The sequence below is a fragment of the Mus musculus genome, chromosome 10 (assembly GCF_000001635.26).
Source record: "Mus musculus strain C57BL/6J chromosome 10, GRCm38.p6 C57BL/6J".
In the NCBI taxonomy this organism is placed as follows: domain Eukaryota; kingdom Metazoa; phylum Chordata; class Mammalia; order Rodentia; family Muridae; genus Mus; species Mus musculus.
Window position 1 is genome coordinate 85,590,835 of NC_000076.6, and position 15,588 is coordinate 85,606,422.

A 15,588-nucleotide genomic window follows, 5' to 3' on the forward strand; every position below is an offset into this window, starting at 1 on the left:
ATAGGTTAAAAATTGGTAGATGGAAGGATGGATGGATGAGTGGATGGATGGATAGATGGATGGACTGATTTACCAACTGAGTGACAAATTAATAGGTAGATATATAAATAGCGGTAGATAATAGGTGAATAGATAGGTAAGCAAAGATAGATGCCTGAATAGACAGATCAGTGGGTATACTGATACATGAATAGATGGAGTAATAGATTCATTGACAAATCATTAGAAAGATGGCACATCAGTCTGTCAACCATACATATATCCTTCTGGTTTTGTTTGTCTGGAAACTGTGACTAATATGCCATTCATGTGCATACACACACACACACACACACACACACACACACACACAAAACCAAACACAAACATTCAGACATACACAGAGAAATGCGTGGATGCACGCACACATGTACATATTTCCCGAAAAAGACAGACAAGCAGAGAGAAGTGTTGATGTGGCCAAGTACGAGGGCTCAGGGTCAGAGTCCCTTTGCCTCAAGGACAGCAAGGCCCTTCCTTGTTATGGAAGGCAGTTGACTCAGAGTAAATGGATTTAAATGTTAATTTTAGCAACAACAAAAAGCTTTAGAGAACTCTTCAAACTAATGTTTGGCCAAAAACTGAGATACTAGTACTTAGGCAAGCTGGCACATGAAACTCACCATGACAAGTGTGTCATTAAGAGTTTCTGTTCCCAGGCCAATGCTCCCAACTGCCAGGGGCTCAACAGGCTTCTCAGACAACAAGAAGGGTGCTTGGCTCATTGTAAGTACCTCAAGCCTGTTAGATTTCAGAGGATTGTTAGAAGGATAAGTGAGAATCCGGACAAGACAGACAGACAGACAGACAGACACACACAGACACACACACACACACACACACACACACACACGCACACACACACACACCCTTTGATACAAAAGCAAAAAATGTCAGGTATGTGCTTTCTTTTCCCAGCTCCTCGAAGCGTGGAGGATGTGGAACTTAAGCTCGATCAGTCTGCTGTATCAGTCCGGCTCCTTCTGTTCCGCTCTCTCCTGGACCTCAGATCCCCTCTGAAGCGTTTATGTTTGGTGCCATTTCCCTGTGTGATAACCGATTCCCTGACTTCGGACTTGAATCATACTTTTCCTTACTTGTTCAAAATGCGCTCCTCAGGCCAGCGTACCATCTTTCCTTGGAGCCCATTAGAAATGTCGAATCTCAGACCCTGACCTAGACTCATGGAGAGGGAATCTTCATTTCAGCAGTTTCCTTCATTTCAGCAGTTTCCTTCATTTCAGCGGGTTCACTTTTATCTTCAAGAGGCATGGGCCTGAGGCACTCCCTCTGACTCCTCCCTCTCCTACAGGAACCACCCCATTGGCAGACAGCCACGCCTTGCACAGTAGGACTGTCGCCATAGTAACCAACCGGGCTACCTCTTGTTTCTGCCATCTTCCTGGCCTTGGTGCCCAAAGATACAGCAAGATTGTGTGGCCATTGCTATAGAAACCAAGTTATGCCCCTTGAGCAGCTTTTTCTCCACTCCCTATATTGCTGGAATTGTGAGCTTCCTAAACCATAATCAAACACTGAAACTCCTCTCTAGCCTGAGAAAATCCCAGCAAATAGCAAGGACAAAAAGTCAGGGCCACGGGGCTTAAAGAAGGAATGCTGTAGAAACCGCAGAGGTTTGCTTCAATCTAAAGACAAGGCAGGGACATGTAGCAAAGCACTGTCCTCCAGCAAAAAGAGAGATGAGGGATGCTGCTGCCACCATTGCCTCCGCTGCTGCTGCAGAATAGCCACAGTTACTTGAGTTCTTGAGTTCACATATAGGATGCACACATGATCTCATCCGATCCTGTCAGCAACACCCTATGTTTGTTCCCTGAGGCTGCCATTAAAACATAGCTGCAGAATATGGAGGCTACAAACAACATAGAGGAACTCCAGAGAGGCGAGTAAGCAAAGTACTTGCCATACAGAGATCAGGTCCCCAGAAAACCCATTTAGAGAACTGGTAGGAAGCCAGGTGTGGGGCTGCATACATTCAATTCCAGCACTCAGGAGGCCAAGGCAGGTGGGATCTCTGTGAGTCTGAAGCCAGCCTGCTCTGCTACATAGTAGATCCCAGGCCAGCCCGGGCTACAAAGTAAGACACTGTTTCAAAAAGAAAGAAAGAACAATCGATCCAGGGGCATGATGGTTCACCTGTAATTCTAGTGTGCAGAAAGTGGACAGGAATTTTTTTAGAGCAGGCTGAAGGGGTCCTGGTTCAGTGAGAGATCCTGCCTCAGTATATAAGGAGGAGAAACTGAAGTTAACCTCAAGACTCCACATGCATCTGCATCTGCATTCCTATACATGTGCATACATACACAACACACACATGCATGCACACATGCACACACACCACCCCTACACACACACACACACACACACACACACACACACACACAACAAAAGCCCACAGAATTATTCCCTTACTATGGTGGAGTCCAGATATCTAAGATCAGAGCCTCTATGATAATGCTAAGTTGTATCCTTTTGGAAGCTCTGAAGAGCCCCTCCTCCCCTTCTCTAGCCTCTGGAGCTTCCTTGACTCATATTTCTTCCCTTGTATGCTTCCATTGTCTTTGCTTCATGTGCTGACTTCCTGCTCAGCCTCCTTGCCCCCTGCCTGAACACAGAGTATAGGGTCCGCCTTTTACCGTTCAGGACCCGCTTTTCCTCTCAAGATGCATAATTCAGCCACACGAGAGGCACACATTTGTCTTATCGATATCAAGTTCCAGTAATTAAGACACAGACATCTTTGGGTAATGTTTTTCAGCCAACTTCTTGGGTGCTCCCTAATAGATCATTAGGCATATAAATGACATTTTCAGTTTGTCTACATGTCAGGTCTTGAGTGTTATCACATAGATAACTATCTGCACATGGGCATTGGGCTCTGTGTTCTCCAAGTCCAGATTGAACTCTGTGAGAGAATTTCATCTTCCAGTCTTCTAAGCATTCTGGCCCTGTCACTAACACCTTAATGGGCTTCTCCACATCTTCCCGAGACCATACTTCAGACTCTTTCTCAGTTCCCAGGTAACTGACTCTTCCAATAGAATCAATGAATTTTAGAATTAGAAAGAACTAAACAGACCAGTGTTGGCTAACTGTGACCAGATATCTGACTTTGATGGGTTGTATATGCTTGGCCCAGGGTTGGCACCATTAGGAGGTGTGACCTTGTTGGAGTAGGTGTGTCATTGTGGGCATGGGTTTTAAGACCCTCATCCTAGCTGCCTAGAAGTCAGTTTTCTCCTAGCAGCCTTCAGATGAAGATGTAGAACTCTCAGCTCCTCCTGCACCATGTCTGTCTGGATGCTTGTCATGCTTCCACCTTGATGATAATGGACTGAACCTCTGAACTTGTAAGCCAGCCCCAATTAAATGTTGTCCTTATAAGAGTTGCCCTGGTCACGGTGTCTGTTCACAGCAGTAAAACCCTAACTAAGTCACTGACTATCAATAAAGTTTCATTGAAATAGCTAACTGCATTCATTTAGTTTTGTAGATACTTTCTCAATATGGGGGCAGAGATAATTAGCTACAGCAGGTCCCATATGGCCCATGAAGTGTAACATATTTTCTGTCTGGCCATTTACAGAGATGGCTGACAGCCCACAAATTAAGCTGCCTCATCTGAATCCACCCTAGTTGTTAGCCAGAGCCACACAGACCCAGAACTGGAATTTGATGCTGCAGCATCACCAACCATAGTCCCTTTCATTCCCTGGCCCTCACCTTGTCACCTGTCACCAGATCTCCTCTTGGTTTCAGGGAGGGGCTACAGCTGCTTATGCCCTGTACTGGCTCCTTGGGCCTTCCTGGGCTGACTAGCTGTCTTGATCCTGCAGAAACCCATCTAGGCTTTCTCTTCCCTTCCAGGGGTTCTTGTCCCACCCCATATACTTTGCCTAAAGCTACAGTGAAGGCCACAACACTGCTTGAGTGGAGATCCTACCTCCCCTGTTCACCCAGGATGCTTGGTTCACAAACCCACATGTTCTGGAACTGCCAGGAGGGCTGGCTTAGAATGCAGATGCCCAGAACCCCCTCCAGCCTGTTGGCGCAAAGCTTGGGAGCTGTGGAAGATGTCACTAATTCCTCCATGGGCTCTTCTAGCTTTTAACTGACTGCTTCTGAATAAAGCAAGGAGCCAATGAATCATGGTTCTCTTTAAAAACATGTAAGGAGAGACCTGGACTGATAGCTGGAGTGGAATTTTTGCTTTACAAGTGTGAAAGCCTGAGTTCAATGCCCCAGGATTCATCTTTAAGGAGAGTAAGAAAATCCAGGCATAATGTTGTAAGCCCAGCCTTCCTGGATCAGAGGGTTCCACAGTCCTTTAAGAGAACCTACCTCAAAAAAGCAAAGTGGACATCTCATAGGCAACACCACCAGTTGCTTTCTTTGGTTCCCACATGGACAGACAGACACACAGATGCACGTGGGTGTGCACGTGCACACATACACATACACACACACCACCACCATTCACATACATGTGCAGATGCCATATTGTTCCTGAAAATTCTCTACCCCATTTGTCTCAAGGCCCTAAATTTCTGTCCTATCACTAACTCTTCCAGAGAAAGCATCACAAATAATGTTATTTTGTCCCCTTTGAGCAGACAAGATAAGATTATTTGATGAGTTGCTGGCAAAGAATTCATGAGCTTACAAACTGCCAGCGTCCAGTGATAGACAAGACAGTGGTGTCAAGAGAACAGGAACACAGAAAAATTCCAGAAAAGGAAGAACTTAATGTGGTTTGAGTTTGTTTTTAATTCTGGGGCTGGCCAGCTGTCTTGGTAAAGAAATGACCTAGCAAATGGCAGGGCCTCTCTTTGGTATTCAGCAGGTACACTGGATGGCCCAGTCTCTAGCATGAAAGACAGCTGCACCAGAGACTCAACTCACCAGGGACCAGGCTTGGGGACCACTGATCAAAGGCAGGAGGAGGTTCTCCTCTGAGAAACAACCTTGGGGGAATTCTTCGGGAGCTTGGGATTGGTTTCCAGCAGTGACTGAGACACAGGGACTGAAATAAACCCCACTTCCCCTAGAGACAGTGGAATCCAATTCAATTTCAAGTCGGTGTGTTTATTGAGTGCCTGATTCGGTTTAGGTGATGGAGAGATGGAAAGAATGAGAGAGACAGCCTAAGTAGCAGGCTGATGCAGACAGAAATTCCCCGAGAGTCTGACCTCTAGGTCCCAGGCCCAGAAACTTGATTTTCTTAGGATCAGACAGTAAGAAATTGGTAAGTCTTCGTCTATCTCATGAACAGATATTAACGGCTTCCAACCTGCCAGACACTGCCCTGGGACAGAGATGGAGGGAGTGAACTGGACAGCCTGGTCTCTGCCCAGATCAGTTGATATTCTAATGAAGCATCTGAGTAAAGAAAGTCCTTCAAGGTGGGACCCACATGAGAGTGGCCCAGGTGGCTCAATTATCACAAGTGTTTGGGGACAGTAGAATTTGGCAAAGGTTAAATGGGGTGTGAGCTTCTGAAGAGATGGAGGCCCTACACACAGGAGAGTGAGCTGCAGGGCAGAAAAGGAACATACCACGCCTTCAAAGATCCGAGACCAGGTCCCTCGAGTAACAGGTGCATTGTGGGTAACAGATTGCATGCTGGGAAAGCAGACTGGGAGAAAGGTGAGATTACATGAGATAGCGGCACACGGGCTGTGCAACCAAATAACTTGGGTCTGACTCTTAGTTCTGAAAACCTCATGATTCAAGGCTAGGAAGGTTCCTTACTATCAGTAAACACTGTTTTTCTGATGCTAAAGCAGGCAGACTCCATAGCTAACTGCCAGTTCGCCCTAAATATTTAGATGATCTCATGGACAAGGTTAACTGAGATGAGTGTCAAGGACAGAGTTGTTGCATGTTTTAACATCAGAGAAGTAGCCTGACTCTAGGAAAACTGGAGCCTGGCACCAACACCTTGTGGGAAACTCGTGACATCTGTATTTTGAGAGGGAGCAGATGCCTCGTAATCACCTTTTACGCTTCATGGCTGTAGGATTCTGCTTCCGTAAATCTTGACGCCCAGGTACCCTTGCCTCAGTGACATCCAGGCCCTGACAAATGGTAGGAAATCTTACAGGTCCACACAGCACCATTGTCAAAGCATGCTCCACGTAAATTAGAAGTATAGGAAGTGCTTATTCAATTATGCCCATTTAGATTTTTAATTGTGGTTTGTTTGTTTATTGATTGATTGATTGATTGATTGATCATTGATTGGTGGGGCACAATGCCCTCGTGTGCATCACGTAGAAGCTAGAGAACAATTTTCAGGAGTCAGTCCTCTCCTTCTGCCATGTGGGTTCTCAGGACAGGACCTCAGGCATCAGTCTTGCCAGCAAGCAACCTTACCTTCTGAGTCACCTCTCCCATCCCTTAGATTGTGTCCTTAAGATCTACGAACATCTCTAGAGACAGCCCAAGGAGTCTGCCTCTTAAACCACGTCCCTCCTCAGGTGAAGCCTGGCTTTGACATCTCTAGAGCAGGTATGAGTAGCAGGGACTGATTTAAAATTTAGTTTTCCAGGTTCCTCTCCTAAGCCAACAAATCAAAACTGCTGCAAGTGGGGCCAGCAATCTGTGTTTCAGCAAACCATTCAGGGAGCTGTGGTGTACATTAAAAACACAAAGGGAAGGATTGGAGAGGTGGCTCAGCGGTTAAGAGCACTGACTGCTCTTCTGGAGTTCCTGAGTTCAATTCCCAGCAACCACATGGTGGCTCACAACCATCTGTAATGAGATCCGATGCCCTCTTCTGGTATATCTGTGTCTGAAGAAAGCAATAGTGTGCTCCCATACATAAAACAAATAAATAAATCTAAACACACATATACAGAAAGAGAGAAAGGGGGAGGGAAGAGGGGGAGGGAAGGAGGGAGAGAGAGAGGAGGGGGGAGGGAGAAGGGAGGGGAGAGAGAGAGAGAGAGAAAGAGAGAGAGAGAGAGAGAGAGAGAGAGAGAGAGAGAGAGAGAGAGAGACTTTAAAAGTTACCAAAGCCCAGCCTCATACTATACCAATTAAATCCTAGTGTGACTCAAGTATTTTCACACTCTCCAGAATACAAGTATGAGAATAGACTATATATAATGCCCCTAGATATGGATCAGGAAGCGTCACTGCCTCAGCCAATGTGGCAACAAGCTGGTTCCACAGTGCACCCATTGGCTCCCACGGTGGTCTGCGATGTGTTAAATGTCCCCACCCTCAGCTTTGTTGGCTGTTCTGGGCTCCAGCAGTCTTGCGTGTGAAGGTTAATTGCATTTGGCTCCCACCCTGATTTGGCAAGTGCTCTGTGCCTTGTGGTAGCCTGGTGCTTGTGCAGAGTCGAGGCCAGAAGGGTGACACAAGCCTGGCAGGGATGGGAAAGGAAGTAGAGAAAGTCTCTTGGATAGAGCTGGGAATCTGGAGTAATGCCAGGTGTTCATTGGCTTTCTTTGGCTCCGGACCCTGCGCTAGTGCTTGAAGTGACTCATCTCCACATGCACATGATCTCTGAGAGGGACAGCACTCACAGCAGAGTAACATTGCAACCTTTGGTGGCCTCAGTAGCCCCCTTTCACAGATGAGGAAACCGAGGCCAAGAGAGTCTAGAGAGCCTGACCCGGGGTCACCAGTGGGGTCAGGATGTCTCCAAAGGCTCTCGCACTCAGGAGTTTCCAGGCAGGGTCTCCAGGGAAAACGGATGGGTGTGGAGGTGGAAGCAGGGATGGGGTTCAGATAGGGGTCCCCGCGAGAGTCGGGATGGGTCTGAGCAGCCCTAGTTCCGTGGCGGTCCTAATACATCTCCGCCTCTCTCCTCCTGCGCAGGCCCTTCCTCGTGCTGCCCCCTCTCATGGAGTGGATCCGAGTGGCCGTGGCGCATGCCGGCCACCGCCGCAGCTTTTCTATGGATAGCGACGATGTCCGCCAAGCCGCCCGGCTGCTGCTTCCGGGAGTGGACTGCGAGCCGCGCCAGCTCAAGTAGGTGGAGGGGGAAAGGGGATGGGGTGATGGGGGAAGAGCGCGGAGACCCTAGGGGCGGGGGCCGTGAGAATAGGTAGGGGTGGGAGGTCTCAAGCTTTGCTTGTAGGTCGCAGCCACCGGGGTGTACGTGCACTACACTCTTCCCCACCCATTGCTGGCGCCCGAAATCCTTGCTGTAGCTGAGGCTAAGGCTCTGTTGGTTGAAATGGCAGACCGCGTGGAGGGTGGGGGGCTAAACAATAAGCAAATCTTTGGGAGTATGTGTCTCTGTGGATTACAGGATGCGAGGTGTCTTGTTCTTTGTCTTGGCTATTCTCTGTTGGTAACCCTTCGATTTGTGTTCCCACCCTCTGATCTCTCCTTTTACCCCAGTCCTCCTCTCTGAAATATTAGCGTTCTTACTTTTCTGACGAATCTTTGCGGAGTGAAATCTCTGTCTGGGAGAGCGCCCTCTCTGTCTCCCCACCAGCTTGAGGATGCTATGGGCTTCGCAGGATGTTTCCTTTCAGGCTTGTACCCAGGGCTCCCCTCCAGCAAAGTGGGATTTATTTACTCATGGGCTGGCCAGGGCTCTCATGCAGGGGGCTTGGGTTTTGTTTGTTTGTTTGTTTGTTTGTTTAATGTAAAAACAAAACAAACACACCAGCTTATTCAGCTCAGTCTTACCTGGCCCCAAATGCAAATACACAGAACACAAATGATATGTGGACACGCACTTTCCTGACTCCCTTAACTGTTCCCTGGGTGACCATATCATTTCATTCAAATCTCCTCCCACCACCTGATGAGAAGCCATCCTCCCTTGGGAGTACTCAATCCCAGACTTCAGAAATTTCTGCCCTAACAGGTTTTGATGGGACCTGAGGGAGCGTACCCCAAGGATATTAAGGACCTGTCATATACACCTGGGTTCATGAGGACCTAGAACTGGACTCTTAGCCAAAGTGCTGGGGCCTGATTTAAGTGATATAGATGAGTACCTACGAAGTGCTTCCCAAGCCTGTGGAGTGTGTGGCTGCTATACCCACTTCATGGATAAAGAAACTGAGGTTACTGATATATCTGAGGTAGCTGAATGGTAAATCATCAGGATGTGACTCCCAGTAGCTCAGCCCCCGGGCTGAGTTCCAGCCATGGAGTGTTTCTTATAGAACACTCACTATGCGCCAGTTAGAGCCAACAACAAGACACTTGCTTCTGCAACCTGCTTCCCTTAGTCCCTTCAGCAGCTGTGTGAGATTAGCATAATCTCCCACTTCTGTAGACTAGGAAGCCATCATTGCACATATGCAGGAAGAAGTGCCAGGGAAAATGTCTGGTTTCACTGTTGACATAACCCAGCCTTGCCTACTAGACTCTCCTGCCTCCTGTTTCCCAGGGCCCCTGCCCACCATCCTCAGCCTGCATTGCCCTGTGGTCCAGGCTCTCCTTGCTACAGGAGTCTCTGGCCTGCAGGGTGACCAGTAAAGCCACACGCTTCCTTGTTGCTTACTGAAAAGGTGACCTCTGTTTGGCAAGCTCTCAGGAGACCCCATAGCCCAAAGGTTAAAAACTTGGGTCCCAGAGTACCATTGCCTGGGGGGAGGGGGGCAGATGCCTCTACCAGGGTTGGTTAACTGGGGAACACATTGGTTAACCTGTCTGAACTGTCATTTGTCCATGAGTAACATGAGACATTTATGGCAGCCCCCCCTCCCCTGGTTGGTGTAAATAGAGGGCAAGGTCATGTGTGCGAATCGTGCACACAGTATTCACAAAACGACAGTTACTCTAGCCAGTGCCCCAAGTCTTCACTGCTCCATAAACACTAATCCTGGGTGGCCTTTAATATATTCATGTGTCTTTAAAAACAGGAGAAAATCAAGTCCCTGTGAGACTGAGTAATTCCCAGTATCACACAGAAGTTAAGTGAAAAATCAGAGGCTGCCTACCCAACACAGGTATCAAGTGTAGTCAGAACTCTGTCCCAAGAATTCTGAGGCTGAGGATTCAGGTACTCAGAGGGAAAATAATTACACCTGTACTAAACACGAGCCGACATCTTTTGCCTACCCTTATTTCCTGTACAACACAGTAAAAGAAACATCTGTATTGAGTTTGCATTGTATTGGTATTTTAACTCATCTAGAGATGATTTAAAGACTATGTGGGAGTGACCAGGTATGGTGACCCATGCCTTTAATGCTCTTGGGAGACAGGCAGGTGGATCTCTGTGAGTTCAAGGCCAGCTTAGTCTACATTGTAAGACCCTATCATAGAAGACCTTAATTATATTCCCCAAACCCCTCCCAACTGCCCTTGACTCGAGTTCCAGGTGATCTGACACTTTTTTTTCTGGCCTCCAGAGGTACCTGGATTCATTTGCAAGTACACACACACACACACACACACACACACACACACACACACACATACACACACACACACCTCTAAAGAATATGTGAGCATTCGTGAATGTTCTGTGTAAAGACTATGCTGTTCTCTACACAAGACTAGAACATTCAGTGATTTGGGTTTTTGCAAGAGATCCTGGAACACATCATGCATGAATTCAGAGGACCAGCTATGTGCTCAAGCAGCCTGTGAGAGGATTCGATGACCTTTTTCTGGGGTTTGTTACTTCTCAGGACTTCATTGCCTGGATGTGAGCCTCCAGAGAGCCCCTTTTCCCTGCATCCTCCCTATAAGACAAGGTCTAATGACCAAGTGTGTCACCTGATGATCACACCATGAATCCATCTTAGTATCTATTTGTCTTGTGGCCACATTAGAACCCACATCTAGCATGTACAGACACTTCTGTCATTCTTCCCTAGACAATAGAGCATTATCACTATTTATATAGCATCTACATTATATCAGGTATTATAAATAACCCACAAAGAACTTATGTAGATGGTTTACAGAATTTATACTAATATTGCTCTGTGTCGTTGAAGAGATGTCTGTATCTACAGATTTTGCTGTTGATGGGGGATGTTGAAGAAATGTCTGTATCTATGGATTTTGCTGTTGGTGGGGATCCTGGATCTAATCGCCCATGAGTACTGAGGGATGACTGCATAGGAGTCCATTGGCTTACCCAAATAATAAGTGTAAAATGTCCTGAGGATGTGGTTCATCAGTCTAAATAAGCAAGGCCCTGGAGCCCATCTTTAGCACATGCAGATAAACAGACAGGCAGAATGTAAAACATTAAAAAATACTAGAAACTTACAAAAAAGAAAAACTAGAAAAAAAAACAGCATGTGAAAAAGAGTTCCTATTTTTCTTTCTTATCACATCTCATTTTCTCATTTATTATGATGTAAGGCAGGAATTACTAACTCCCTTTTGCAGGTAACAGCATCAGAGAGTCGCTTTTGTGTGTTTGCTTGTTTTTATTATAATATCCAGCAAAGGCACCTGGGGCCTACTCTGCATCTTATGCTAACTGCCCTTGTGGTGTGTATGTAACCATCCCTAGCAACCGTGAAAAGCACATTCATTATCCCGTTTTACAGAAAGGAAGACTGGGGCTCTCAGGACTTCTAGAACACACCTGAAGTCACTCAGCTGCTGTGAATGGGAGGGTTCAAACAATCCATTTATTCTTTCTTAATGAAGTATCAGATACAAGGCATTTTGTTTCCTCTAGGGCTTTGGGAAGTGAGAGAGCTATCTGCCCTGCCTGCCATTCGCCTGAGAATTTGTCAGAGGGACTCAGGGCTCCTGGTTCTGAGTCAGAGCTAGAGTCCCTTGCCTTGAATGAAAACAGCCCCAGAGGGGTGAGGGTCGTGTGTTCTAACCCATGCAGGAACACGGCGTTGGTGCTGAGTTGCCGTGGCAGTGACTTTAGCACACAGAATTGACTACCAGCCAACACTCCTGGAGGGAGATGGCTCGGACACCAGTCAGTAAGGATCGGCCTCGTCCAGGATTCCCAGGTCTGGCACTCATTTACCATTGTTCTTCAGAGTGACCTTGGTCAAAGGCGGCCAGAGATGTACTTCTGCCTCACTCGGCTAGAGTGGAGCCTCACGGTGGAGATCAGATATTCTAAAGGGATACCACTCCATGTGGCTCCGAGCCCAGGGGGTAACCCACTTACTCTTCTGTAATGAAGTATCCGATCACATAAACTGCAGAGCCAAACTGTTTGTTCCCTCCAGTTCTTTGAGAGGTAAGGGAATGTGAGGGAATGGGGGAGCTATGGAGAGGAAGGAACGAGGGGTTAATGTATCTTGGCAGCGTTTGTGTGCTTTCTTGATGATTCGTTTTGAAGCCTTTCAGAAACGCAAAGATAAATGCTGTTGTTTTTCTCCTGTCTGGATGAGGTTGGTTTCCGACTCGGAAATGAGGGCTGAATTCAAAAAACAAAGACAGCCAGGTATACTCAGATCTTCTGTTAGCTGCTAAAGCAGCACCTAACACAAGACCCATGAGCACCAGGGGCTCCTCTTGAGAACGGTTAATCTGTCTGACAATGGAACAGCTCAAGGTTGAGAAAGCAGAGTGCCCAACTGGTACTGGAGACCTGATAATTCCACATGCTCACCTGAACTCTTCTGCAACATTTCTAGAGCACCGGAGTGCCAAGGCCAAGTTCCATAGAACACTCTCATCTAGGCCTGATGCTTCTGTCAGGTGACCCTAGGGAAACTTACTTCCCCCCTGCCACCCCCACTCCTCTGCAAAATACAGGAATGGCAACTGCTTCATGGACTGGCAAACCATGGCAGGGAACCAGGGCTGAGGTTAACAGTTCATACCTGCAGCTTCTAACTCTCCTTGGGCCTCCAGGACACCTTCTGAGACTGGCATGTTTTATGATTCACTTGATGTGACCAAACTGGGCTCCAAAGTGAAGACTGTGCCACAAAAACACTGGTCCTGAAATGCTGACCTGTAGGGACAGCTGATGTACAGGTTTGTGTATAGTGTGCCGTGCTGATATCTTTAGAGTCCACACTGAAGAGCACTACCTGAGAAGAGGGTTATTCAGCTGCATAGACTTTCAACCGTTGGTCTCCGAAGGATCAGATCTGGAGTAGCCATCTCTCAGTGTCTGGAGGGGGAGGGCTTTAGGACCCCCCCCCCCAGACACCAAACCCTGTGGATACTCACATCCTTTCTAAAATGGCACAGTATTTACATCTGCCTGATCATAATCTCCTATATACTTTAAATTATCTCTAGCTGATTTGCATTTCATTAGATATGCAAATATTTACCATAAGATTCTGTGTAGAAAATCTGCGTACTGTGTAGATTCTTAATGAACATCTTTGACTCTTGGTTGGCCAGCTCCTTGGATCTATGCATACAGAGAGTCTCGCTACAGTGGGATCTTGATGGTACCATATCCTATTCTGAGGAGTCAGGACCCTCAGAGTTGTCCTACCAATGGGAGGATGCAGCCACTAAGCAGTAATAAACAGCTGAGCCAGGTGATATCAGGAAAGTCTACCAAGAAAGTAGAACTGGGCATGGCGCAGAGATGAATTGAGGTGAGAGTGATATATGGTGTTCATAAGGGGCCTGGAGAGCCTCAGGACGGTCCCGTTTTAAAGAGATAGCACTCAGGGTAGGCTCATGATGAGAGCTGTAGTGGCATGGAACTAGAACTGTATTCCCACAGACAAGCTCCCTCACTCCTGCCCTTATAGATCCCTGAATCCCAGCCTTGGACCTCCCACTTTCTTCTTAGGTCGTCAACAGAGCCTGTGCACCTGGGCCTTGGCTCTCGGTGGCCTGGAACACTCCCCACACAGACAGCACACTCTCTCCCCTTGAGTGCCCTTGTCCGTCCCTGCCTGGAGAAAGCTTCTCACCTCCCTGCAGATTCATGGCCAGGAGCCATGGCTATGCAGCACTGGCAGGCTAAGTCCCTTCTTCACCTCCAGGAGAAGACATCAGATTTCACACCGGTGACCATAGTGACCCAGTTGGAGCCACTGCCTCCCACGTGCTGATGCCAACGCTTTCGCGCCTCTGGGAACACAAAATGCTGCCCTCTTTCTGGTCCTAAGGGAATGCCTTTGGGCCTCAACCGTCCTCCCTTACCACAGTCAGGGGCAGACCATAGAGGCTGTTCCAGATGCCAAACTAGCTACACAGCCTGGCACTCAGCAAACAACTACAGAGCATCTACTCTGTGACTGCCCTACTATGTTCTCAGCTGGTCAAGAGATAGTTAGAAACATCCAGAAATAATTAGCACAAAGCAGGGCCAGCCGTGCAGTAGGGATCCAGGCCAGGGAGCTGCTGTGACCTTCCAGCAGGAACCTTTTGATCTGTATCCTGAAGAATAAATAGGAGCACGGGACACATGGAAAGGAATAAGAGGAAGGGAAAGGTTTAGAGACTTCTGCCTGGAAGGGACTTTTCTTGTCCTGCCAAAGAACATGAACTTACCCTGTAGGTGGTGGGAGCTGTCACCAATGGCAAGGCAGGGAAACATCTGATTTATAATTTAGACCGCAAGGAGGGTGAGCAGAGGCAGACAGGGGTAATTGACCCTGAAGTCAAGTGCTGCAGGTGAGAAGCTAACAACCGGAACTCAGACAGGAGCAGAGAGTGATGGGGGCGATGGGATGGAACAGGGGAAACAGGCAACAAGGAAATTGGAAAGGACGGGACTTGTTAAATGTGGGGGGCGAGGGAGTGAGAAGTTTGCAGGATGGCCCTGGGGAGCTACATAAGGGTAGGAGAGTCTTCATGTGATGGGGACAGTTTCAGATGGAGGTGGATGGGATCTGTGATAATTTGAATAGGTTTGGATACCATAGATTCATGTGTTTGAATGCTTGGCCCATGAGGAGTGGCACTATTAGGAGGTGTGGCCTTGTTGGAGGAAGTGTATCACTGTGGAGGCAGGCTTTGAGGTCACACATATATACTTAAGCTCACCCAGTGTGGTGGTACACTCTCCTCCTGGCTGCCCACAGATCAAGATGCCAAACTCTTGGGTCCACCTGCATCATGTCTTCCTGGAAGCTGCCTTGTTTCCCTACCATGATGATAATGGACTGAACCTCTGAACCTGTAAGCCAGCTCCAATTAACTGTTGCCCTGGTCACCGTGTCTCTTCGAAGTGACGGAAATGCCAACTCAGCAGTGACAGCTGCACAACAGTGTGAATACAGCAAGAGCCTCAGAACAGCATCTCAAAACGACTCAAGGCTACATAAATAAAAATAATGGTCCTAGGCCGGTGAGATGACTCAGTGGTTAAGAGCACTGACTGTGCTTCTAGAGATCCTGAGTTCAATGGCCAGCAACCACATGGTGGCTCACAACCACCTGTAATGGGATTGATGCCCTCTTCTGGTGTGTATGAAGACAGCAACCATGCACTCACATACAATAAATAAATAAATAAATATTATAATAATAATAATAATAATAATAGTAATGGCACTGGGCCTAGACTGATAAGTCAGCAGTTAAGAGCACTGATTGCTCTTACAGAGGACCAGTGTCTTGCTCCCAGCAGTTAATGACTCACAACCATCTGTAACTCCAGTTCCAGGGGATCTGACACCCAATTCTCACCTCCAA

The 15,588-nt window shown here is 47.4% G+C and overlaps 1 protein-coding gene across 3 annotated transcripts in view; it reads left to right on the plus strand.

Annotated features, from left to right (window-relative positions):
* Btbd11 (BTB (POZ) domain containing 11) overlaps positions 1 to 15,588 on the plus strand; it is a 275,322-nt gene that overhangs the window by 205,864 nt on the left and 53,870 nt on the right. For 2 of the 3 annotated variants that reach the window (XM_006514230.4, NM_028709.2), the window contains exon 4: positions 7,891 to 8,043. In XM_006514230.4, the coding sequence (XP_006514293.1) occupies positions 7,891 to 8,043 (153 nt within the window). Of the gene's footprint in view, positions 1 to 7,576; positions 7,744 to 7,890; positions 8,044 to 15,588 lie in introns of those variants that run through there. The other variant, NM_001017525.1, reaches the window with a different exon arrangement.